The 25704-nt window shown below is 37.4% G+C and overlaps 5 protein-coding genes across 7 annotated transcripts; 1 reads left to right on the top strand and 4 right to left on the bottom strand.

The window, feature by feature from the left end:
• On the bottom strand, positions 4744–5721 carry LOC109949766. Its single transcript, XM_020565922.1, has 2 exons — positions 5623–5721; positions 4744–5544 (listed from the first exon to the last, which is right to left on the bottom strand). Exons 1-2 carry the CDS (start codon positions 5719–5721, stop codon positions 4744–4746), a joined length of 900 nt encoding a protein of 299 aa, XP_020421511.1.
• On the bottom strand, positions 7374–11705 carry LOC18772301 (protein PHR1-LIKE 1). 2 transcript variants are annotated; one of them, XM_020566333.1, is made up of 8 exons: positions 11419–11705; positions 10131–10918; positions 9666–9858; positions 9467–9543; positions 9320–9359; positions 8843–8897; positions 8506–8575; positions 7374–8129 (listed from the first exon to the last, which is right to left on the bottom strand). In XM_020566333.1, exons 2-8 carry the CDS (start codon positions 10701–10703, stop codon positions 7764–7766), a joined length of 1374 nt encoding a protein of 457 aa, XP_020421922.1. In that variant the 5' UTR covers positions 10704–10918; positions 11419–11705; the 3' UTR covers positions 7374–7763. The 2 variants fall into 2 exon arrangements, with proteins under 2 accessions (XP_020421922.1, XP_020421921.1); XM_020566332.1 differs by having other exon boundaries at positions 8843–8900; positions 11419–11704.
• On the top strand, positions 14062–15840 carry LOC18772192 (peroxygenase). The gene is made up of 6 exons (XM_007205739.2): positions 14062–14385; positions 14511–14660; positions 14770–14855; positions 14940–15034; positions 15273–15398; positions 15481–15840. Exons 1-6 carry the CDS (start codon positions 14271–14273, stop codon positions 15632–15634), a joined length of 726 nt encoding a protein of 241 aa, XP_007205801.1. The 5' UTR covers positions 14062–14270; the 3' UTR covers positions 15635–15840.
• Positions 16438–18173, bottom strand: LOC18772748 (60S ribosomal protein L23). Its single transcript, XM_007207294.2, has 4 exons — positions 18048–18173; positions 17517–17801; positions 16959–17000; positions 16438–16671 (listed from the first exon to the last, which is right to left on the bottom strand). Exons 1-4 carry the CDS (start codon positions 18058–18060, stop codon positions 16589–16591), a joined length of 423 nt encoding a protein of 140 aa, XP_007207356.1. The 5' UTR covers positions 18061–18173; the 3' UTR covers positions 16438–16588.
• Positions 18458–24630, bottom strand: LOC18774254 (histone-lysine N-methyltransferase SUVR4). Of its 2 annotated transcripts, none has more exons than XM_020566428.1 (9): positions 24426–24630; positions 23068–23327; positions 22105–22447; positions 21162–21817; positions 20522–20787; positions 20098–20164; positions 19892–19942; positions 19358–19460; positions 18458–19051 (listed from the first exon to the last, which is right to left on the bottom strand). In XM_020566428.1, the coding sequence occupies exons 2-9, from the start codon at positions 23248–23250 to the stop codon at positions 19044–19046; spliced, it is 1677 nt and encodes a 558-aa protein (XP_020422017.1). In that variant the 5' UTR covers positions 23251–23327; positions 24426–24630; the 3' UTR covers positions 18458–19043. The 2 variants fall into 2 exon arrangements, with proteins under 2 accessions (XP_020422017.1, XP_020422018.1); XM_020566429.1 differs by lacking the exon at positions 24426–24630 and adding an exon at positions 23418–23469.

Genomic DNA, 25704 nt, shown 5'->3' on the forward strand with positions numbered 1-25704 from the left:
TTTGCATGAAATCACACTTTTGAACAAAGCTTGGAAAACAAGAAGCAATTTTGAGATTGCATATTTAATATAAATAGTATCTTATTGTTCATTGGAGGTGGTGATTAAAGTCCAAAGTGCTAAGTAAAAATTAATCCATAATTAAGTGATAATTGTTTGCCATACAGTTTTGACTATACTAGGCTGGCTAATATTTGCAACACAGTGCTAAAGTTGTTCCATTTAAAACGAGACTATAACTCCAAGGTCCTTGACATTCTTTGTCACTCGAATCGAAAGGATCAAAATAATTAATAACTCCAAAATTCTCGAGATTCTTCATAAATACAAACCCTTAGGATTTATCATCGCTTGAAAACTCGTTAAAATCGCATTCACAAGGAGAGAAGGATCCACATCATGAAAAGAATCCACATCATGAACAATGACATCTACCACGATCCTCCTAATTACTTGTAATATGAGCGGTGAACCTATAACAGCAATGATGTCTATCTGATATTCATATTCGGAATAGCTTGTAAGGGTTGCGCGAAAAAAGATCTCCAAGGCTACCAATCCTTCAAGTATCTGCATCTCAATTATATTTATTTTCAAAGTTGAGACAAGCGACAAACAAAAAGAATTAAACAATGTACCTAGCTAATCAAGTCACAGACCAGTAACTAAAGCATGATTTAGAAGAATATTTTATGCACCTACATGTAAGTAATGCATGAGGCGTCCCAGCAGCACCGAATATTGCCCCTGCACCCTATTATTTTTCTTTCGTTTCTCGCAAATATTTACTTACAACATGCGGGTCTCTTGCATGTAACTTCTAGGATCTGTTCAACGGATCCCGAGCTTCTGCATTTAGAGACCGTGCATATACCTGTATTTCGTTATGGAGAATGATGCACGTCATCATAATGCCGAAGCACCTCTTCATCAAACATATGAGCAGACGCCCTAATGATTGCCCACCGAGGAGGATACCAAAACACATTTTCACATCTTTCCTATAACCCTCTTGATAGGTAGCAAAGTATTTTTCCTTCTCCCATTGGAGATGCGGAATTGTTTTGACGAATGTCGTCCACCTCAGGTAAATTTCGTCTGCTAGGTAGTACCTACATGAGTAGATGATATTGTTGATTCCATATGCAATCTGAGGGACTTGACCTCTCAACACATTGTTGAACACCGGGAATTGATCGAGCACGTTAATGTCATTTTGAGATCCAGCAACTCTGAAAAAGGCATGCCAAATCCAGGTATCGAATGTAAAATTGTAATCAAAGGAAGAATATTTGATTACTGGATGATTTTCTCTTTACAATGTCAAGGGTATCTATACCCAGGTTCCCTACAATCAAGAGACTAATAAAGGAAAGCAAATCATGTACAATCAATTACATATAATTTGGCTAATCACTCAATCCCTAATATATTAGGATTTAGTTGACTTCTCAACACTCTCCCTCAAGTTGGAGAGTGAATATTGTGAACTTCCAACTTGCACACCATAGCCGAAAAATCTTCTTTTCCCGAGGCCTTCGTAAACACGTCTACTACTTGTTGTTGAGATGGAATATATCTTGTAACCACTGTTCTATCCAGAATTTTATCCCTGATAAAATGACAGTCGATTTCAATGTGTCTAGTTCTGTCATAGAACACTAGATTGGCAGATATGTGCAGCGCGGCTTGGTTGTCACAGTGTAAAGTAGCTGGTCCTGGGTCTGGGAGTTGTAGGTCTTGCAATAGATAATGCAACCAAGTAATTTCACAGCAAGCACCTGTCATGCACGATATTCAGCCTATGCTAAAGAAGAGATACTGTTTTTTGTCTTTTTGTTCTCCATGAGATCAAAAAATTTCCAAGAAACACGTAATAGCCACTTGTTGACCTTCATGTTATTAGACATCCCACCCAATCTGAATCACAGTATGCCGTCAACTTCATCTCATTTCCAGCAGGAAAGAAGAGTCCTTGTCCTGGGGTACTTTTCAAATACCTCAAAACTCTTATGGCGGCATCTAAGTGTGGCTTGCGAGGCTCATGCATGAATCTACTGAGTATATGTATTGAATACATAATATTAGGTCTTGTTACGGTGAGATAAATCAGACGTCCCACCAATCACCTATATTTTGCTAGATCATGAAGTATCTCACCTGTATCATAAGAAATATTGGAATTTTGTTCCATTGGAAAGCTTACTGGACGTGCTCCCAAAGCTCCTTCATCTTTAATAATGTCCAGTGCATATTTCCTTTGACAAATAGAAATACCTTTCTTGGAACGTGAGACCTCAATGCCCAAAAAATATTTAAGATCACCAAGGTCTTTGATCTTAAAACGAGTATTAAGAAATCCTTTGAGAGCATTAATGGCAGGCAAATTATTTCTTGTAATCATAATGTCATCGATGTAGATCAAAAGAGCGGTGAATGATTTGCCATTTTTGCAGGTAAAAAGCGAATAATCAACTTGTATGGCTTCAGTGAACTTAGAAAACAATTGGCGAGATGCTTGCTTCAATCCGTACAAGGATTTGTGAAGGCAACATACCAAATGCTCCCCCTGTCGCTGAAGACCAGGAGGAGGTGACATATAGATTTCCTCATGTAAATCGTCATAGAGGAATGCATTATGGACGTCAAGTTGATGCAAAAACCAGTTGTGAGCGGCGGCAAGAGCAAGAACACACCGAACAGAAACCATCTTGGCAGTAGGAGAAAATGTGTCATGGTAGTCAAGACCTTCAGTTTGAGTGTATCCTTTGACCACGAGACGAGCCTTATAGCTCTCAATGGTGCCATCGGAACGATGCTTGATTTTATAGACCTATTTGCATCCAATGGGTTGCTTCCCAGGAGGAAGAGAAGTGAGGGACCACGTCTGATTGGATTCCAAAGCCGCAAGTTCAGATTGCATGGCCTCTTGCCAGTGTGGATCAGAAACAGCCTCTGCAAAAGTGTTAGGTTCCACTGGCCGACTAATATTGGTAATGAAAGTAAAGGGTGATGGTGAGTAACGGTGATAAGAAAGAAAGTCATAAAGGGGATAACGAGTACCTTTGGTGCGACATGGCAAGGAGTCCGAAGATTGGTCAAGCGTGGGTAAAGTAACCTGTGAGCAAACATAATCTTGGAGATTGGCTAGTTTAACATTTTGGCGAAGAGAGTGGTGGATGAGGGTTGGTGGTATAGAAAGAGAAGAAGTTTGTGATGGGGTTGGTGCTGCAGCGGTGTCGAAAAGGAAAACGAGGGCAGTCGAAAGAGGCCGTCAGATCAGGTGGGGTGGAAGGAGATGAAGGACGTGGTAAGGGTAGGTATGAAGATATACATGGAGGAAATGACAAATCAGATAAAGAAAGAGGTAAAACCGAAGGTAAAGGTTCCGGGGGAGAGGAAGAAGGCTGAGTTTGGAAAGGAAAATGACTTTCATGAAAAACGACATCGCGACTGGTGAAAAAATTTCTGGTGGTAAGATCAAATAATTTGTAGGCATTTTGACCAAAAGGGTAACCGAGAAAAACACATCGCTTGGCTCTAGGATCAAATTTATGGGAAGGTTGATGGTGGCATAGGCTAAACAACCAAAAACGCGAAGGTGGGTATAAGAATGAGATTTGTGGTACAGCTTCTCATATAGGGATATCTTGGATAAAAGGGCAGTGGGTAGACGATTGATCAAGTAAATGGCGCGAGAACACACTCTCTCCAAAAGGAAATAGGGAGATTTGCCCGAAACATAAAGCTCTAGCCATCTCTATGATATGTCGGTGCTTGCGCTCTACAACACCATTTTGTTGTGGTGTGTAGACGCAAGTATGTTGATAGATGACCCCATGGTCGTGAAAGAAACGACGCATGGAAGAAAATTCACCTCCATTATCAACGCGTATTTGTTGTACTTGAGTATTGAATTGTGTTTGGACAAAGGCAAAAAAAGACTTAAGCAGGTTCTGTGTTTCAGATTTATGTTGCATGAGAAATAACCATGTGAACCTAGTAAAATCATCCACAATAGTTAGAAATAACGGGCCCCTAAAAATGCAGTTTTATGTGGCCCCCAAATGTCGCAATGAATAAGAGAGAATGGTTTAGAAGAGCAAATATAACTTAAATTAAAAGGTAATCGAGTTTGCTTTGCCAATGGACAAACCTCGCAAGCATTATTTCAATAATGAAAATTTAAAACATTCTTAGCTAAAAATTTTAAACGAGAAGATGATGGATGGCCTAAATGGCTATGCCAGAGGTGAGTTGAGGCATGAGCATGGTTGCAAGATGGTTGGAGGAGGGAAGGCTTGTCTGACGCCAAAGAAACCAGATAGTAAAGACCTCCTTGCTGTTTACCCAGACCAATCGTCTTCCTCGTAGCCAAGTCCTGCAAAATGCACCAATTAGGAAAAAAAAAAAAGAATGGAACAATGAAGTCCTTGTGTAAGTTTGCTTACTGGCATCAAATTAACTTTGAAGCTAGGCACATACAAGACAATTTTTAAAGAAAGAGATGAGTTGAGAGAGGAATTCCCAACGGAAATAATAGAAGCCTTGTCAACCACTAGGCAATACAACTGGTAGAATGAAAGGGTTGTTATTTGTGGACACAAAAGAATGTGAGGTGGATGTAATATGATCTGTTGCGCCACTATCAATCAGCCAGCACTGTAAAGGTAAATGATAATATGACAAACTTGCAGAGTTTGCTTGTGGCTCTTTCTTATCATTCATCATGGTAAGAATCTACTAATACTCACTGTCAAAAAGGTTTGGCATGACAGACTTCAATTCTTGCATACTGGGATTGTTCTGCCCGTGATTGGCAGAGAAACTTGAGTCTTTCTTGTTTCTGTTGGATTTGTGCAGTCGATGCCTAGGAGGATAGCCATGAAGTTTATAACAAGTATCAATTGTGTGATGATCCCAATCGCAGTGAGTGCAGTGAAAAGGCTTGAGAGTAGAATTTGAAGATCCCTGGTGTTGACGAACAACCATTGCAACAGGTTCCAAGGTAGTATAAGAAGTCCCCAGTTGTCGTTGCTTCTCTTCTTGGGAAATTAAAGAATAGATGTTGTGTATGGATGGTAGTGGCTGCATAAGAAGAATATGTTCACGAGAAGTAGCATATGAATCATTCAGACCCATAAGAAATTGCATCACCCGATTCCTCTCATCGCGTTCAGCGTGATCTTTCATGGCACCACAGGTACAAGACGGCACATCGCTGTATGATGCCAACTCATCCCATAGTCCCTTAAGTCTTGTGTAATAAGCAACAACCGACATTTGATCTTGAGTAAGGGAGGCAATGTCACTTTGGATCTGGAAAATTAAAGGAACGTTGTTTTGAGAGAAATGCTCCTTCAAATCTTCCCATATATCGTGAGCAGTGTTAAAGTAGATGACGCTATCAGCTATATCTTGATCAAGGGAATTCAAGATCCAAGACTGGTTCATATCATTGCAACGTTGCCAAAGAGAGAACTCATCAGGATCAGTTTTCTTTGAGGGCTTCTTGACAGTACCATCAACAAAACCAAGTTTGTTCTTGGCACTCAAGGAGATTCACATAGAACGACACCATGTCCCATAGTTGTCTCCATTCAATGGTTTGGATACAAGAACCATGCCAGGATGGTCAGGATGATGAATGAATAAAGGGTTGGAAACATCAGACTTGTTTCCATCCTTGGAAGAAGTTTCAACTTCTTTGTCATTAGCCATGGCAGAGAGCTAATGAAAACAAAGAAGGAGGAAGCTGGGATTTTTTACGTTAAAGAGAAAAAAAAACAGGAGCTAGGTTTTCTCCTGCTCTAATACCATGTAAAATTGTAATCAAAGAAAGAATATTTTATTATTGGATGATTTTCTCTTTACAATGTCAAGGGTATCTATACCCAGGTTTCCTACAATCAAGAGACTAATAAAGGAAAGCAAATCATGTACAATCAATTACATATAATTTGGCTAATCACTCAATCCCTAAGATATTGGGATTTTGTTGACTTCTCAACATCGAATGATGCAACGGCTTCCAGAATTATAATTTTTTGGCCCTTCCTAGTCCCATAATCTCCTTGCCAGGAAGTTGGACAATTCTTCCATTACTAGTGCATGCAGTCGATGCTTCCAATCATGTCTGAAAAACCTCGAGGCTTGGCTTTTTGTAGAAGCCTTTGGAGGTCCCTAGGTGTAGGTTTGCAGAGGTAATCCCTTGTGTAGAGAGTTTCGATTACATTACAGAATCTGACTAAGCTCTCTAGGATAGTGGATTTCCTCATCCTAGCAATCTCATCCACCTGGTCTGCAAATGTGCCAAACGCCAGCATCCGTAAAGAAGCTGTAAGTTTTTGCTCTAGAAGAAGACCCAAAACCCCAGTAGCATCATATTTCTGAACGAAATATGTGTCGTAATTGCAAACATGATGCATGATTTTATTGAACAAATGAGGTTGCATTCTATGTATATTGCCCTCGAAAATCAAAACTAGAGTATAACGAATTTGGAATAAAGTAATCTTTCAAGAGATTCTTACCCCTAGAGTGCCTAAGTCTGTTTATGTTCGGGCCACAACCGAGTTGTGAACCACGGTGGTGTTGGCTTGATTGATGAAGCATACCCACTGCCATGACAACTTGATCATCATCTTCTTCCCACTCCTTTTCTTCTTTAGCTCGTTTATGCATTCTTTCTTGATTTTCTCGCTCGGCACTCTCCAACAACCTCCTCGTTTAAGATATTTAGAGTAGAATGTGTTTTCTAAAATCTGAGAAATGAAAGGATAGAAGGATATAGTATAAAAGGTCTGAGTTGAGGCTATAGTTTTATAAAGGGATTTAGAAGATAGAGATGGCACGTGACGCAATTGTAGCAACTGAAAATCTTATTTGAAATCTGATATTTGAATTTTATAATAAATATGGACACGTGGCAACCGAAAATCTTATCCGAAATATGAGATATGAATTTTATAATAAATATTGACACGTGGTAATCGAAAATCTTATCCAAATTAATCGTTTACGTATAAAAATAAAAATAATTTAAAGTAAATAGTAGTTGCCCTTTACCACGGCAATTGATGGAAAAACTTACCTTTTACAAGGACTAGCACTATTCACATAAATAGTAACAATACTTACCTACTTTTGCCCTTTGCCATAACAAATGAATAAAAATGCTTGAAGCTCAGACTAAATTTTCTTGTCGGCCCAGCGCATGTGCCAGATGGAGGGAGCAATCATGTGTGGGTGTGATAACCAAAAATATTCATCAATTTCTTTTTCTTCTCCATTGTGATGCTTTTTTTACCATTCTTCAACTAAAATATAGATAAATTCAGATTATCAATGCTGCTAAAGAGAAATCTATTATGTGCTCCAAAAAGATAATGGAAGATTAATATATAGTACTTACTGTACATAACATACATGATTCTGATTGTCATATTTGAGGAGAAAAAAAATAATCATTCACTTTTGAACAATTTCATCTAATAATTAATAGTAAGCATCTCATAGTGACTCAAAAGCATAAAAAGTAAACCCATCATTCTAGGTGGTGGTGACATTTCTCAACGTAGAAAGAAAGAATCCATCCCTAGTCAGAGAATGCTAATCAGGAAACTCATGGACTAAGGTTTTATGTTTTGGTCAACCATGACCTATAGTTTAAACCACCAAAACAGGGACGGGAGAACTCCTGGAGCAGCAAAATGCATAATAAGACTTCAATACGAAGCACATCAACTGATTATGGCGCTGCTTCATCCATTCCTGGCACGTTTTGTGGGCTGGGTACCAGACTCAACATCACCTGGGTGGTCAGGCTCCTCTTGACTTACGGTTTCTTGTGCCTTCTGCTTCTTCCTATTTGCATCTTGTGAACCTTCTTCCAAGGGAGTGCTCATACTACTAGCGCTTATTGGTGTTTTCCCATGGTCATGTTTGGAGGTCTCTGGTTTATCCTCTCCAGGGGAAGGACACACAAGATTTGATGGTGGAGTAGCGTGGTCATCCACAGTGGATGATGCGGCCTTCACCCTGCTGTCTTCCATCTTTCTCTGTTGCTCAAACATCTTTTCAAGGTACTTTCCTTGTTCTTCAATTTGCAACTGCAACTTTCTTTGGTTCTGCAAGAATTAAATATGACATCAGAACAAGTGAACAACCAATATACACTTACTCTCACCCTCCCCCATGTGTGTCCACATCTCTGTGTGTGTGTGTGTGTGTGTGTGTGTGTGTGTGTGTGTGTGTGAGTGAGTGAGTGAGTGAGAGAGAGAGAGAGAGAGAGAGAGAGAGAGAGAGAGAGAGACGCATGGAATCATCAACAGAATATTTAAATTATTATTCAATAAAACTCATTTAAACAAGAAACAAAACTGAACTCTCAAGATGTAAATTACACTGATTCTTTACACCCTACCCAGTTCCCAACAAGCAAACAGTTGTTACACATTCTAAACAGAAAATAGAGAAGGCAATCTGTGTCTTCCAACTGCATACCTCAAGTTGTTCGTGAAGCCGCTTTTGAAGCTCCACCTGCAACCGCAATGCTTCAGTAATCCCCATACTCCTGCAAGAGGTGGACAACAAAAGGTGAAGCCAGATTTCAACTTAATACCTCACAAATAGATTGTAGTACAGATCTCTCGCAGAAAAGCTTAGCATTCCCAGTTGCATAGGTTAATAAATGAAACTTTTGTGCTAACAAAGAGAATACATGAAACTTTTATAACATAGTACAGCAATGGTCGCAAACTAGAGGGGATAAATGAGTAAAGGAAAAGAAAAGAGTGAGATGCTTATGCTTCAATATTCTGGGTGAATGAAAAATACATACGCTTTCAAGTCTAGAGAATTTGTTTCTTCAACCGGAGTTGAAACTTTCTCACAAGCTCCTGGCACAAAAGAAATAAAGAACATAATTTACTCATAACTCAAATGCCTGATTCTTTTACAAAGAGATGTCTACATACACACATAGACATACACATACGGATCCTCTTTTTCAGACAAGAGAGCATTATAAAGACATAATAAAGGAACAAAAGTGATGTATATTTCGTAATGTAACACAATAACATAGGAAGTGAGGGGAAACAGAAATGTATAAATGAAAGTCAGCTCAGTATTTCTAAGAGTTTGAATAAAAATTTAACCATCAAGCAACACAAAAGGCTGTTCATAACTACCAGGAGGACTAATTTAAGAAATCACCTAGAAATCAAAACATTTTTATAAATGACAATTTGGCAAGCCAAAGGTCTCAAAGATGTTTCAAGCAAAACACCTAATAAATAACAGAGGTAATATTTACCTTCTGATGACTCCGGTTTGTATCTGGCTGTTCTATATTTCTGAAATTTAAAATTAAAAAAATTAAAAAAAAGGTCCAGAAAAACAAATAAAACAACCACCAACTTGTCATAGGGAACTAATCGAGGATAGAAATATATTCACATACCTGTAAATGGCTTTTTACATGATAGATTGTCAAGCCTTCAACTTTCATGAGGTTTAAAATACCCTTAGGAGTAGCTCCTGTTTGTTAGTTATTAGCCAATGACAAAAGAAGCTGTCACTTCTCATACCCATGGAAATAAAGAACTACAACATGATGACCAAAAACAAAACATAGTAGCATACTAGCATGTGTTACCCACGTTCACTACCATCAAGCTGGTTCACAGCTTCCACAAAGGCTTCATGAAGTTCTTGTGTCCAACGCATTCTGGGTTTGGTTGGAGGTGCAGTGGATAATGTTTCAGGGCTGGGACGAAATTCTTCAGATTGAACTGGCTGATGCTGTTGAATCTGGGGCGGCTGCACCAGGATATCCGAATATGGGTTCAACACCTGGCACATCATTTAAAGTTATAAGTAAACACAGACAGACTAGCCCCGAAGTAAAGTTCAATGTGAAAATTCAATTTTTTGAAATCTCTAAAAGATGTGTCAAAACAAAATAGTTGCTATATATTAAGGTCACAAAAACTGCTGACTAGAAACAAAATATCATACCACATTATTAGTCGCTAAACAATAAAATAGCCATGAACTTATCAAAATGTTTTAGCTCTATTGGAAATACTGGCTGTAACCATCCAAATAGAAGTATCAAAACACACCTTTGGTTTGGGATCCACTGCATCAACATCAATGGGAAGCTCCCAGTTTGGGTCCAGAGCATCATCAAAGGAAATTAATGGATCCCAATCAGACCAATCGGTCTTCTCAGCATGATCCTCAGATGTTATGACACCAGTACTACTATCCACCAGGCCAGTCTGGTCAGGGACATTTTCAGGGAAATGAAGAAATTCCTGAAGTGAATCTGGGTACCAGGAAATATCTTTATTTTCTTCAGAGTAATTAATCAATGCTGTAGGTTGTACTTCTGAATGGGAAGAATGGGTCAGTGACAATGATTTTTCATCAACTGGTAATTTAAAAATGAATGGAGAATTTTGGGAACGACTTTCACAAGGGGAAACTGAGGAAAAATGAACATCATTGGGCCTGGAAGATGATGAAAATAAGTGCCCAGGGGAAGAATCCTGTGGTAACTTAGAATATCTAGTCTTCTCCCTTTGTGATGTAACCTGAAAAGAATCTGGCAATCTGGAATACTTATCATCAAGAGGGGTAGAGAGATTTGGAAATGATGAAGACATAGCTTTGGAAGACCCGAAGTTACTCATCTGTTTTGCACCCGATCTTCAAATAAATAGAGCAGTATGGATGTTCGTTATTGTTTGCGACTCAAGTCTGCAAACTAGTGTCTTCCCAGCCACTCCCACAACATTATTCTTCATTGTCAACAAAACAGAAACTACATATACACATAAGGAGAGCTTTAACCACATTCAGCCTAATATTCACATTCACTATCATCCAATGAGCTGATTGCTGGTACCTGTGAGAAGAAAATTACATACAGAATGAGGCTGGTCAAAGTATTTTCACCATATCTCGGCCAACAGTGGTATGAACAAAAGTCAAAGTCGCAGAGATTGAACATTTATTTATATGAGTTTAAAAGCAAACTGAAATTAACTTTTCAGAAGACTTTTGATATTTTCCAACCAACCAAATCTCAACTCCACAAAAATGATCCATAATTTCAATCCCTTAAACAACTATAATCAATAAACTCCCACATGGCATCATAAACACGTCAATAAGCAAGCACATAACGCAAAAATAACCCAAAGAGCAAAAGCAAATGAACTCAACAACGCAAAACCGCATATAATCAAATTATCTGTTCAAAATTAAAGACAGCACATCACAGAGCACGTCAAGAAAGCACACTGATTTCCCATAATTTCAGAGAAAACAAAACTGATATGGAGATATAAACAATACAGAAAAATCATCTATGTAAACAGAATAGTGGGAATTGAGCAATCTTACCCCAGAGTGAGAAAACTGAACCTCGAATCCCAAAGGCTGGACTTTGAATCAAAGTTGAATGCTTTGAGGGTGCAGCAGAAAAGCGAGCCAAAAAAAAAAAAGAAAAAAAAAAAAAGAGGAAAACTATCTATGAAAGATTCTGGTAGACACGGGATGACATGACGACGGCTGTTCTCCCCTTGACTTAATCTCACATCACAAGAACTCCCTTCCCTCTCACCAGAAAGAGAGAAGAACGTATTTGTCTTCTGTTGTCTCTCTCTCTCTCTCTCTCTTTGTGATGACTAGGAAAATGTTAAGCTGCCGCCATTGAATATTGATCTTAGATTCTGGCCGTTGGTTTGGATTAATTATAATTAATTTGATGATTAATCAACAGTTATGATTTGAGGAGAATACTTTGGTTGTGGTCTGAATAGCAGCCATACACAAAGCTTGTGGGACCCACTCTCAAGGGGCCCCTCTTTGGCCTTTTTACGCTATTTCCCATTCACGCTTCAATGCTTTGGGTTGGGTGTACTTGCAAATTTCCCTCCTTATTTCCTAGGTTTATTTGGATTTGGTCAATGGAAATGCTAGTAATATTTTCTCTAACTTCTTTTTTTAGATTTTTTTTATTTTTTTTATAACATATATCATTCTCCTTACATTTAAAATAATATCGTTAATGTATCTTATCAACTATATTTTGTTTTCTAAGTTTACTATTAATAAATGTATTGAATTTTATGTTTTTTTTAATTTATCCAAAAAAAATTAAAAACTTGAAAAAAAAAAATCTGAATAATAAAATAAAGCCCACAATTTTGTTGCACAGAACAATTTTCAAAGAAAAACGTGACTTCAAGACCACAACCAGGTAAACAGCAAAATTGCACAGGACAAAAGAAAGCCTTGGTATGAGCAAAAGACCTTTAGCACGAATTCCGATTTTTATTTTTCATATACAACGTATTCATACACAAACTATTGTAGGCTTTATTACTTTCTGAAGAAAAAATACAGATACTTTCTTTATAAAGAATAACTTTTTTTCTTATTTAATTTTTTAATAAGGTAGTAAGAAAGTAATGAAAAAAAAAATTAAATCTGGATAAATTGAAAGAAATATGAAAGTCAATATATATAATAAGGGTAAATTTGAAAAACAAAACATAATTTGTATGATACATTAATGACATTATTTTAAGTGTAAAGATAGTAACACATGTCATGAGGAAAATAGAGAAAGTTGTTAGCATTCCCCATTACTTATTGTTTTTTTCTTTCCGACAGTAACTTATTGATCACATAAGTTAATTGGATATAGTTGTGAATAATAACACTACTTTTTCTTTATGTTTACAACGGTGAATATAAATTTAAAAGTTTTAACTAGTCATTTGCCTCCTGAACTTATACATAACTTTCGATTTATCTCATATCCTTTTTTCTTTTCTTTTTTTAAAAAATTAAGGATATGAACTTATTTTTTTCTCCAATTTCTCCCCTGTCCTCTAAATCATCAACATTTCATTTTCATCCGATTTTCTAATAAATCATTAAAATAAATAAATTTTTTCAGAAACAATTAAAGAAAAAAGAGAACAAACAAAAAACAAAAACAAAAACCTATCCCCACCATACCCCCCTTCCGCTCCCTTTTTTTCTTCCCCAACCTGACCACCCCCTTCCCCACTTGCAACTCATCCCAAGACCCATTCGCAACCCATCCCCCCTCCCCACCATCTCTGCCTACCCTTTCGCAAAGCACCCACGACCACCCTTTTACCCATCACGGCCTCCTTTCTCAACAGCCCACCCTCCCACAGCCACCACCCCACAACCATCACTCTCTCTCTCTCTCTCTTCCCCCAACCCCAGGCCTGGCCTTGACACACAAAGTTACCCACCTCGCCACAACACCCCCCTTACATCCCGGTGGGTTTTTGCTCAAATAGATATGGATTTTTTTTGTTCAAATATATGGTGGTGGTTTTGGTGGTGTTGTATGGGATGTGTTCGATCTTTGGGTGCAGTGAAGACAGAGAGATAAGTGAAGGGAGAGAGAATGGGTGGTGGTGTGATTTGTGAGGACATGAGAGGCTGGGATTTGGGTAAGAAGGGCTTGGAGAGAGAGAGAGAGGTTTTACTTTATTGTTATAATTATTATTTCAAATTTTAAAATATTTTATTTTATTCTAACATAAAAATGACCAATCTACCCTCATTTAACGGCAAATTAGATGAAATGTTGAGAATTTATACGGCATAAAGGAAATTGGAGAAAAAAAGAAGTTCATATCCTTAATTTTCTATAAATAAATAAAAAAGGATAAGGGGTAAATGGTACAAGTTTAGAGTGCAAATTACCAGTTAAAGCTTATAAAGTTATAACCCAAAAATAAAATAATAAACAAACAAATATTCTTTCACATCACATGGGGCCTAGAGGCCCAAAAGAAAAACTAGACCACAACGAGTATGGGTTCAATCTTCATAAAGCAAATCCAAAATGCAAAGCCTTCAATTATCATTGGTTAACCCAAATTGACATTGGAATAAGTAACCATCACTTCTTTTTTTTTCGCAAAATTAAAATTTGACTCATCTGTAATCGACAATACAAAAAGAAAAAATTTGTGTACAAGTGTCAAACTGCGACAAGCACTGCGAGTCACTTGGAGTTTGTTGTGCTCAGTTATCAGCTTCTTACCACTTCTCAAATCCTTGTTTGTTTGTTTAATTAATTATTAATTAGAGCAGGGTTGATTGTCTGATTACAAATCACAGAGCATATTAAGTTCTTGTGCACCTAAGGACGTATTCTGTAGGTAGCTGAAGCTGAGTGAGAGTTTGAGAGAGAGAGAGAGATGGAGACTGAGCAACAGGTATCGAACGAAGCCATGGCAACGGTGGCTGAGAAGGCACCAATCACCGTGGAGAGGAAGGTCCGCAATGATCTGGAGACCAAGCTCCCCAAGCCTTGTAATTAGTTTCAGTTTTGTTTATTTAAATTACTTCACTTGTTTTAATTTTACCTTTTAAGTTGTACAAAAATTAGCAAATATTAATTTTTCTTCTTCTTCTTCTTCTTATTCTTCTTAATTTAGACATGCCTAGAGCTATGACTGCTCCTGATACGGAGAACATCAATGGCACATGGGGACATAAGCATTGTAATATGTCTGTGCTTCAGCAGCATGCAGCTTTTTTCGACCAAGACAAGGATGGTATCATCTACCCTTCCGAGACATATAGAGGTAAGCTTAGACAGCTATAAATCAATCCATCAATTTCCAAATTTTCTAAGTATTAGGTTTTTTATTGTCACAAGACAGCAACAGATCTGACTTGAATTGGTATTTGCAGGATTTCGTGCACTCGGGTTTAATGTCGTTGCTTCTTTCATTTTCATGGTTCTTGTCCATGCAGCAATGAGTTATGCAACTCTGCCTGTAAGTTAGGCAATGCTTTTTCTTCTTTGTAACTTTTAAGAGCCAACTAATCACCTGAAGACTAATTCCTTTTTTCTTCTGCAGACATGGATGCCTTCACCTTACTTTGCAATACACATCGAAAACATACACCGGGCAAAGCATGGAAGTGACTCAGGGGCCTATGACACAGAGGGAAGGTGAGATGAGAATACTTGCTTTGCTCATACCTAATAAATAATGATGGATGGATGGATGGATGGATCATGGGTAGTTAATTGGTAAAAACCAATTGGGGCTTTGCATGGACATTAAATTGTCACATGAAATTGCACTCCTGTTAGTTCTTGTGGCTTCCATGCCAGCATTTTCTATCTTTGGCTAAAAGTTATAGCTACTGCAAGCTTAGTATATGTTTGTCTTCCATGTATGCTGCAGGTATATTCCGGCAAATCTTGAGAACTTGTTCAGCAAGTACGCCTGTACCGTGCCTGATAAGCTCACCTTCAAGGAGCTTTGGCACATGACTCAAGCTAACCGTGACGCCTTTGATTTCTTTGGCTGGTCTCTTTCTATCTTCCTCTCTCAAGCACGCACACACCCACGAAAACGTAGTATAGTTAATTCAATTCTGATATTGTTGCAGGATTGCAAGTAAACTGGAATGGGGAGTTCTGTATGTTCTTGCAAAAGATGAACATGGCCACTTGGCAAAGGAAGCCGTGAGACGCTGTTTCGATGGAAGCTTGTTCGAATACTGTGCCAAGTCGCAGAAGGGTGCTGCTGGTAAACTGGGATGAGGAGGAGAGCATCATAGTTTATGACCCGTTGGTTTGTGTTTGTATTAGTTCTTGAGCTTGATAGGCGTTTTCTTTTGGTCTGAGATTTGATAGACTGATAAGTGATAATAGAAAATGGTCTAAATAATGCGACTTCAAGGAGTTGGATGAACAACTCCTAGACTTTCAGTTGATCCCACTCGTTTAAAGCATCAGATTTTTCCTAAGATTGAAACTGTATGATTACTTGACTAGATGGCTAAGTGAGGGCTCACCTCTATTCGCACTTGTGTGTATAAACTTTGTTTCTGTCTGTTAATCAGTAACAGCATTTTCCTCTACGCGAATTAAAACACACAAAGACAGTAGATGATTATCTATATAATCAATCTGCATTATTGGCTAACTTACAAAACCATCATAGACGAGATAAAAGCCCTAACCACAATCAACTGTAAACCAGTCTCATGTCTCATGCCCCAGATGATTTTGTGACTGCAACATGCAATGCTACTACAGTAGCTTGCTTGTGCCTCAACAAATTTCTTAAATTAATTTTGTCAGTTTTTCAACTTATGGCACTTTCGTCCTTTTTTCCAAAATTTCATGTAATCAAAAAGCATGCCTACTAGAATCCCGAGGGGTAAACCAACTCAATGCAATAGTTTTTCAGTGTAACTCCCCAGCCACCAAGAACAAGGATGGCAACTAAGCTCCAAGTTCAAACGAGCACAAATGGAAACCACTTATCCTAAATGATTTGGCAATGCAATCACGCAGAAATTGTGCAACTGAAATAGACCGATAAGATGAACAGAAAACATGAAAATAAATGGACCTACCGAAATTTTGTAGTGATTAAAAGAAATAGGCTCCCTTACAATCATAAAACAGTCTACATGATAGTCAAAACTAACATCCGTAAAATGAGAAAAAAAAAAAAACAAAACAAAATAAATAAGGGAATTGAAGAACTTAAACAATGGCATTGGCTGCACTTGCAATCCTTGGCCACAGATCAGCACATTCCTTTCCAATAGGTCCAGTGATCGCAGACCCTACGACAGCAAGTGAAATGAAGAACATTGTTAAGATAATGGTCCTACAATGTCGAAACTAATGGCAGATGACTTAACTGCATTTCAGACAGACCAATATTTTCACATCACCTGAACTAAGACAAGCCTTACTTACCACATTCTAGGACTTCCAAGGCTACAGAATCAAATAGTATAAGCAAGCAAGCAATCATGCATGCACTATATTAAACCTCCAAAACCACAAAATAGTATATTCTTATAGTGAAGTTATTAATAGGTGACACTATCATAGAACAGCTACACACCTTTCATTTCGCCCTTTGGATTTACGATGACACCAGCATTATCTGCATCACAAGAACAATCACGGTCAGAAACCTTGAGGAGCAGAATGACTTATATCGTAAGAGCAGATCTTAAACTACAAAATACTTCAATTTTTGAGATAAGTCAAACTCCAACTGCAATGTATCTGTCTAAAATCTTAATTTTAAACTCTCTACAAAGTCCAAAACAAAATGGTCAGCTCCATTGGTATAATCATACAAACACAAACAGAAAAGTATATGATCATTCAGAGCAACCATCCTAAACAACAATTTAAATTCCAACAGCACAATCGCTCACAACCAGTGCACAAACAATATCAAGAAAAACTATGGTGATGCACGATAACCTGGATATTACAAAATAAACATACCAAACCAGCTTAACTATTTAACAGGACACACCAATTACTTCCACATCAATTAAAGCATTCAATTCAATTCAACGCATAACCAATCAAACACTTTTGTTTCTTCTAAACAAGTTCATATCAACAGAAAAAAAAATCTTTATCTAACATAAACACAATAAATTACCTTCGAAGTACATGAAAACACCGTCCTTTCGGCGCCATGGCTTGCGCTGGCGCACAATAACAGCGGGCAAGACCTTCTTACGGAGATCAGGCTTGCCTTTCTTGACAGTTGCCATCACCATGTCACCAACACAAGCAGAAGGGAGGCGGTTAAGGCGACCCTTGATTCCCTTTACAGAAATTATGTAAAGGTTCTTAGCACCGGTGTTGTCTGCGCAGTTCACTGTGGCAGCCACCGGCAGACCCAGCGACATCCGGAACTTGTTTCCGGCAGACCCTCCACGACCTGCAATTCAAACAAATTTATGAACTTTTAACATAAAAGAGAAGAAACCCATCAAGCTGTGATCTTTTGGAAAGAAAATCTCGGGTTAGAGAGGAATTAAGGGTTGATCCATTTTAGTCATTTTCCACCTGCACCATGTTTGGTTGCTCAGGAAAGTATAACTCTTTGGACCAGTTGAGGCTAGAGATTGAAATCTGAAAAAACAAGAAATACTAGAGAGAGAGAGAAAGAGAGAGAGAGAGAGACCTCGTTTCGACATGGCCGCCAAACCAAAGAGACTTCAGATCTCAAGACTGAGAAGTGGCCTGCGGTTTTGGGCTCCGGAGTTTAAATATAGATGGACTAGGGTTTTGTCCTACACAACTTTTCCTCGCAGTTTTTGTTTTAGACATTTTCCTCCTGCATTGTTCGCTGTTTTTTTTTTTTTGGTCTGATCACTGTTCGCTGTTGTAATTGAACTTTTTATTGGGCATGTATAATTAAACAATTAAATTCTAATATTCTATGGTTGATGCTTCAAATTATAATGTTAATGTTTTTTAAAAAAACAAGTGATAATTTATTTTAAATCCATTTAAGTTACGGGGAGAGAGATTCAAATTTGGGTGCAGAACGTAGAATACATTCGCTCTAACCAACTCAACTAAGTCCATGTCTACATATTAATGTTCTTCTTATGTGTTTTTTTTCCGTAAAATAAGTCATCGCCAAAAGCGAGACCTAAATTTAGCATATTAACAAATGGAATGATATACAACTTGAGTTGATTGACCACAGATACTGTACACAACGACTTTCTTACTGAGAAAAAAAAAAAAAAAAGCAAAGCATGATATTTGGCTCATGTCTTTTCCACCACTACAGAGAGAGCCGCTCGCTTTCAGGAGCATGAAACTCAAACCTGAAGTCATTCCTCAATTTTCAGTGACAATGGGAATTTGGATGATGAAATAAGTCAAATCAAGTTGATTACAATTTTCCCACGAAAACGCACAGAATGAGATAGCATTACAAGGATCCTGTTTACGATCACCAGTGTGCTTCTATGGCTTCTACAAAATATCTCTAATCTTCTCCAACCTTCTGCTTAAATTTTCTCACTTTCAACAAAATTGTCTAGTTTTGGGGCTTGGAAGCATTCCCATTCAAAAATTTGATCAGCCACTGCTATGCTTCATAACCATCAGCTACCATATCACACAGTCAAGTTAAGCCAGTTTAAGGTACAGCCTCGGTCACTGCTCATCTAACTGCAAAAGCAAGCCATTAGTCAAGTTTTTATCTTTTCCCCGCACATGAAAACAGCCATAATTACCAGCAACAAAGACGAATGAAGTACTAGATAAACTGAAAATTTTCATCACTGGGGAGGAGTTGAGTTTATAGCCTCAGAAATTAGCATGGATGGAATAGTCACAAGGAACCAAAACACCAACTATCACCCACCCCTCTTTCAAAAAAAAAAAAAGAATTTGTCACAGAGCCTGAAAAACCTCATAAAAATAATTGCTACGAATGCCTTTTTTATCATTTTTGTAAACTGTAGTGTTGCTTACCTTTTCGTCCTTTCTGTCTTTTGCTCCGACAAGCTACACTTCCACAATTACACTGAAATGCCTCAATAGGATGTTCTAGATCATCAAAGTCAATCCCATAATCCTGCAAAAGGATTTTGCTGATCATTTTATGAACACAGAAATTCAAACTTTCCAATAACTCAATATGGAACAGTTGGCAAAGCACTCATAATGGTACTGGATGAAATTGCATGTAACTTTGCGGCACTGGACTAGAACAGGTGTATTTCATACATATAATAAGTAGTACACATACCATTATAAAAAATGAAGACAAATGAAAAACTTTCACTGTGTGACATCCAAAATAAACCCCAATGGTAGGTCGTCTAATGCTCAACTCTCCCACAACGCAAACTCAAAAATTCTCAAACTTGCTAGTGGAACTTAGTAAGTTCCCAGTTGGGACCAACCTACTGTAATCCCAAAATCAAAGCCATATTCTTTTATTTTCTTTTTCTCCAATTGCCAAGAAGAGTTTCAAGTAGTAGAGAGAAAAGCAAGTTCACTCACCCACGTCAGCTCTTCAAAATCACTCACTGTCCTGGTTGTAAAAAAGGCAAGCTGCATACAAGGAGCACAAAGAAGATACTCAGAGATGCTTCTCATTCACAATGTATAATCACAATCAAACAGAAAGCCTTCAAACTTTTGAATGTGTATACATAGTGTGTATACGTGTGTGTAAGAATTCACATAAGAAGCAACCAAACCCATACATGATAATAGTGACGGTCAGGAGTCTCCACTTGAACTGGGATATCAATCAAATTTGCATCACAGCATCTGGAATTATAAAGGAAAAAATAATAAAGAAAATACAGGGAGCAAAATGATTTAAAAAATTGACTAGAGTCATATGATCTTTGTCTAGATCAATGAATATGACAATTGCTCCTAATAGTTAATTCAATGTAAGAGGTTCCACTTGTTTATTTGACTCGGTAGGAATGAGCAGACCACTTATTATGCCAAGATTCCTCAGTTCTAAATTATATCACCGAAATTACCTGCATAGGCAAGGATTAAAAATGCAGGTGTGTATATACCATTTATATATACACACATATAAAAATGGGAAATATGACCTCCTTAACCTAAGACAAAGACAAAAAAGAAAATGCAGACGCATTGAAATATTACCTATGATTGATAAATCTTGCAACATTTCCATGAAATGTTGCATCAAGACAAAGTGCATCCTCATCCCTCAAAACCCGCTCTGAGCCCCAATCCGCATCTAGTGTTACAGGGTAGGTATGCCTCTCAGCTCCACTGCTGTGCGTATTTCGCTCATATAACTCTGTATTGGTCAATATCTCCCCAACATATTCACACACAAATGTCCCCTTCTGCAAGACCTCTAATGTTCTGACACCCCAGCCTTTTCCTTCAGGAGTCAAGAACACCTGAAGCATATCAGAACAAGATGTATTTACTGGTTTATTACAACTTACAATGATCTCCGTAAAACAAATTCTAACATCTAAAATGGCATATTATTAACAACGTAATTAAAAAAGTACCATTTCATAAGGATTAACAATGAAAACAAATTTAACAGAGCTACCAGTGTTCGTTGTTAATAGCCAATCAATGGATGCTTCAAGAAGATAGTACAAGATTAAAAGAGCAATAAGTATGGCATTGCGCTAATCTAGAATTTATAAGTAAAGAAATGAAAACCCTGGTGAAATATTGTGCAGCTTCAGCTAGTAATCAATTAGCCAAATAAGATATCCAAATTGAAAGTTACTACCAAAAGGTACGAAGTCAAAATAACCTGTAACTTGCAGGAAATACCCCTTTGCACTACACGGTTTCCACACCACAAGTCGCATCCACATTTTCTCCAGCATTCTTTAATAAACTTTCTGATGTGGTGACCTTTGCATTTTTCAGGCATGTACTCATTCTTCAACCTCTCATGGGGGCAGTCTTGACAATAAAAAAAATTTTGCTTATCTGGTTCCCTCATGCAAGCTGTTAGAAAGTCTTCTTTTAGCAGGCCTTGTTTTGTGTACACAAAATCCCCACCGGTTTCTTGAGCGCATGCACATGGAAATTCTGATGAAAGACAATCTCCTGAACAACCAATGCAGCAGTCTTCATCCGAAATACGGGCCAGTGAGATATTCACATTGGCATGTTGGTAAACTATATTATCCGGAATATAATTGAACTTCGGGAGAGACTCATTTCCAATTTCATCTGCCAATGATATTTTCACTTTTTCGGTAGATTTTGATATGTCATCGAGAGATTTAATTGGCTTCTTTCCCTCACGAGTGATACCATTTAAATCTACCTGAGAATGTTCTATTCTACAAGGTCCCTTACTTGGTCCTGAAACATGGAGGGCATCCCGACCACTTGTACCCACTTCGGAGGACGCCAAGGATGTGACAGAGTTACCCCCAGTTGAACCCCCTGATGAACCTGGAAGAGTTAGACAGTAGCATGCTAGGTGGTCAGAAAAAATCCAGTAGCAGCTAAGGCTTCAATAGGATGGACAATTGGGTACACATGGGAAAAAAGATGTCATCATATTTATGGAGGCCCTGTTGTCTTTGTTTTGATGCATCTAACTATAACTTTTACCAGACCAAAAAAAACTAGACCTTTTGGAAGCTCATTGCAACCCAAGTGAGAATGAGAATAAAGGAACAGGTTTTGACAATCTTGTAATAGATAATAATATCATGTAGTGGCAAGACAAAATATACCTGGACGTCTCATTGGAGCTGGTTGTGCAGAAACTGGAACACAATTTGTGGATTCCTCTGTTTTTGGAATCAGAAAGTCTTTCTTGTGATTACCACGTGAGACTGCAGATGATGTGAGATTCTTTCCTTTGTCACGGGACTGTTTGAGGGGAATTTGAGAACTAGATCCAGCTCTGCCGTCTCTTAAACAAGGTTCAGAAGACTCCATGCTTGCCTGTCGGCTGACCATTCTTGAAGGAATTTCACTTTCTCCATGATCTTCGTCATTAGCCAAATGCAGTTTTTTAGTTGGTCTTTCAGACCCACCGTGCCCCGTATCAACTTCTGTCTTATCTTCTTCTCCCTATTCCAGAAAAAGATAAAAAAGGGTAAAGGGCAACCTCAACAATTGCATATTTTATTGCAACTAGTATACGAGCTAAAAGATAGTTACACTAGCTGTGCACTTGGTCCACTAGAGTTAGACATCGTATGTGACGGGACAACTCATATGTCCAGTAAATATATGATGTAACTTGTAAAGCAACTAGCATGTCCCACCAAAAACAGAGGGAGGTTGGTTTTCAACGTGAATTTTTTAAATCAACTACAATTGAATTGAAATTTTTGTTTAATTCATTTTCTAACAATCTAAGCTTTTAAATTCAATGTGATCTAACATCAAAGTTATAATTATAAAAGGTTCTCCAATCCTCCAATCTTCCATCCCCATTGCCAAATGTCTTAATTTACAAGAAATATGATGAACTTGAATTTATTCTTCGTTTATTCAGCATGTAACCATAAATTAAACATGGAGAAGAATTTAAGTAGATATATATTAATAACACATTTCTTGATAGCTTAAGTTTTTTAAGTCTCATTGTTCCCAATTTTAACCACTGTCATTAGTATATATATTAATCTTCCAGTTCCCAACAAAGGCATAAATTAATAAAGTAATTAAAAAAATAACTGAAATACCTTATTATCCTGAGACTCAAAATATGCATCCACAAGAGTCCTGTAGTTGTCTTCTTCAATAAGCTCCCAATTTTTATCATACACAGCCAGCAAATTCTTCAGAACTGGCTTGACCAATCTATCAGGAATTCCCAAGGCCCTCGTCGCCTTAAAGGCTTTCAAAACTCTCGGGTTGTTGGTCATGGCCGATGCAAAAGTTGATGAACACTTAATCCGATACTAAATCAGCGGCCTCTTGTTCTTTATGTTCCACACAGCACCTGCACCAATTCTCGGGGCATGTTAGATATAAAACTCAAAAGCACACAGCCCATGAACTTTTTACTTGAACAATAGTTTGGATGCCTTACTAATCTCGCTTCCTTTGTCCTGCAATACTTCAATGTTCAACAAATACAAGTACTGTTTATAAAATGAAAAATCATCTTGATCAATCTACTAAAGGACTCATAAAATACATATTAAGAAATAGGAGAAACTAATCATTTTTTTATACGGTAGGAATTCAACGAGTTTATCATGTCAAAATTAGATTGCTCATCTTTGACACTATTCTGATTTGTGTTTTATGTGTGAGCGGGTCATGTTATATTTGTGTTCGTGCCAAGTAATGTTCAACACAAATTCACTGTCTTCGTATCGGTTCGAATCGTGCCAAATATGACAACTCCAAATTCTAGCATTAGTTTCTCGACCAGAAAAACGGAAAATAAAAATAAAAATAACAAAAGAGCACACCCAACAAATATTTCCCACAAAATTCAAATAGTAAATAAACAATACAAGTGGAAACCCCACCCACAATAATATCATGACAGCAACACGAGACTCTGTTAGCCAGTGTATAAATATAATATTCTGATCAACCACCGTACTAAAAACAATCAATATTATTAAAATACGGACATAGGGGACGGAGCATTTTATTATTATTTTTTTTCGTTTTTTGCCATGAATGGTTCTGTTTGGCTGCCGAGAAAATGTTGGAAATCCCAAGTTTTTTCCTTTAGGTTTTCCACGCCATAGACAAACCAAACAGCAATTACGAGCAGTATAAACCCACACTAACAAAAAGCTCCGCCTGGGTCGCTGAGAAATGTAGGAGAATAGAAACACCGAAGTTTGCTCTTAGCCGCGAACATTCACACCGACGCACCAAACGACAAGTAGAAGCAAAACCTTCATCTTTTAGGTCTAACAGTAAACAAATTTTCAATTCAAAAATGCAAGCTTTAAGCACCTATACTTTTCAGCTTCTGACATTGTTAACAATATTTTAGAGTTTCTCTGAGAGAGAGAGGGGTTCTAAATAAAAAATTAACACTTGAAATTTAATGTAAAAGAGAAATGCTATTTACCTTCTCCTCTTCTCTTCTGTATTTGTATTCTTTTTAAGAGTTAAAAAAGGGCTCCATCTGCCATGGTGGAAAACAGCGCTGAGAAATAGTCTGGGGGGTCCCGTCTCCTCTGCATTTCTCCTGAGTTCTTCTGATAGAAAATAATAGTGCTAATAAAGGCGGCGTAGCGTGGTGTGTGGTCCTTTTGAACGATTTGGGGGGTTTAGGGCCCACGTTTACATAGAGAGAGCCCCGACCTCGAGCAAGTAGTGCTTGCTAGCCTTTTGCTGCTACTTGCGGTTGCGGAGTTGGAACTCCTTTTCGTTTTTGGGTTTGAATTTGGTGTTTAAATACTCTTTTTATGCCATGGGTCTAGCCCAATAAAAAAGGGCCTTCACTTGAAGATCAAATGTCTCATGTTTGAATTCTCACTGCTCATAGTTATGTGTGTGAGATAAATTCCCCTATCTTGTAGTTTAGAATATCGCTTACAATAAAAAAACTTTTTTTATAAAAAACTAGCCTCTCTGCACGTCTGCACGGGCTTCCGCGCTTGCGAGAAGCTTTTTTTATAAAAAATTTAAATTTATTTAAGAATTAAAAAAGATAATGGATAGTTGTATTCCATAAAAATATGACAGTCCCGATCTCTTGGACCACAGGAGTCCAAGAGATTGTGGTCACCCACCGTTGGATATTAATCTAATGGTATAAAAAAGTTTATTAAAATGAGTGCAAAAATGAGTGAACCGTTGAATTTACATCCAACGGTGAGTGACCACAAATTTCTTGGACCCCTGTGATCCAAGAGATCAGGACTAAAAAATATGATCCATTATCTGAATTTTCTTTTAATTTCAATTTTTTAAATACGAAAAAATTATGAATTTGCCATATTATCCTTATTTAATTAATAATTTTAATTCTTAATGTTTGCATTAATCAATGGCATTTTCTGGTATTTTAAATGTTTCACAATTTTCTGTCTTTTGTTTTATATATATAGATAAAAATAATTATCCATAATACTATTAAATTTTAGGAACGATGCTTTAAGCAAAAACCTTCAAATCTTGGTCTTGTATTTTTTAACATTATATTAACATGTTCAATGACTTTTAAACATTTTGCCTTCGTATTGGATTGTAAAACTTTTGAAATATTTATTAAAATTTCAATGCACTTGAATTCAGTGTAGATAGACTATTGAAAATTATAAGAAAATCATGTGTCAAAATTACAGAGAATAAAACAAAGTGACATATCTCAACAAGGAGCAATGTGAATAACCATAAGAACA

The sequence above is a fragment of the Prunus persica genome, chromosome G6, assembly GCF_000346465.2.
Source record: "Prunus persica cultivar Lovell chromosome G6, Prunus_persica_NCBIv2, whole genome shotgun sequence".
Lineage (NCBI taxonomy): Eukaryota > Viridiplantae > Streptophyta > Magnoliopsida > Rosales > Rosaceae > Prunus > Prunus persica.

Coding starts and splice junctions, on each gene's coding strand:
- LOC18772748 (XM_007207294.2), bottom strand. Junction 17,001..17,516: donor TGTTTTCATGTACTTCGAAG/GTAATTTATTGT, acceptor CTTGTGATGCAG/ATAATGCTGGTGTCATCGTA. Junction 16,672..16,958: donor TCCAAAGGGCGAAATGAAAG/GTGTGTAGCTGT, acceptor TTGCTGTCGTAG/GGTCTGCGATCACTGGACCT.
- LOC18772192 (XM_007205739.2), top strand. CDS start 14,271: ATGGAGACTGAGCAACAGGTATCGAACGAAGCCATGGCAACGGTGGCT. Junction 14,661..14,769: donor CCCTTCCGAGACATATAGAG/GTAAGCTTAGAC, acceptor TGGTATTTGCAG/GATTTCGTGCACTCGGGTTT. Junction 15,035..15,272: donor GCCTATGACACAGAGGGAAG/GTGAGATGAGAA, acceptor TGTATGCTGCAG/GTATATTCCGGCAAATCTTG.
- LOC109949766 (XM_020565922.1), bottom strand. CDS start 5,721: ATGGCTAATGACAAAGAAGTTGAAACTTCTTCCAAGGATGGAAACAAG. Junction 5,545..5,622: donor ATCCTGACCATCCTGGCATG/GTTCTTGTATCC, acceptor TTGAGTGCCAAG/AACAAACTTGGTTTTGTTGA.
- LOC18772301 (XM_020566332.1), bottom strand. CDS start 10,703: ATGAGTAACTTCGGGTCTTCCAAAGCTATGTCTTCATCATTTCCAAAT. Junction 9,859..10,130: donor CAGTGGATCCCAAACCAAAG/GTGTGTTTTGAT, acceptor ATGATGTGCCAG/GTGTTGAACCCATATTCGGA. Junction 9,544..9,665: donor CCAGCTTGATGGTAGTGAAC/GTGGGTAACACA, acceptor ACTAACAAACAG/GAGCTACTCCTAAGGGTATT.
- LOC18774254 (XM_020566428.1), bottom strand. CDS start 23,250: ATGACCAACAACCCGAGAGTTTTGAAAGCCTTTAAGGCGACGAGGGCC. Junction 20,788..21,161: donor GTATTTCCTGCAAGTTACAG/GTTATTTTGACT, acceptor GATATGCTTCAG/GTGTTCTTGACTCCTGAAGG. Junction 19,943..20,097: donor CTGACCGTCACTATTATCAT/GTATGGGTTTGG, acceptor CCTTGTATGCAG/CTTGCCTTTTTTACAACCAG.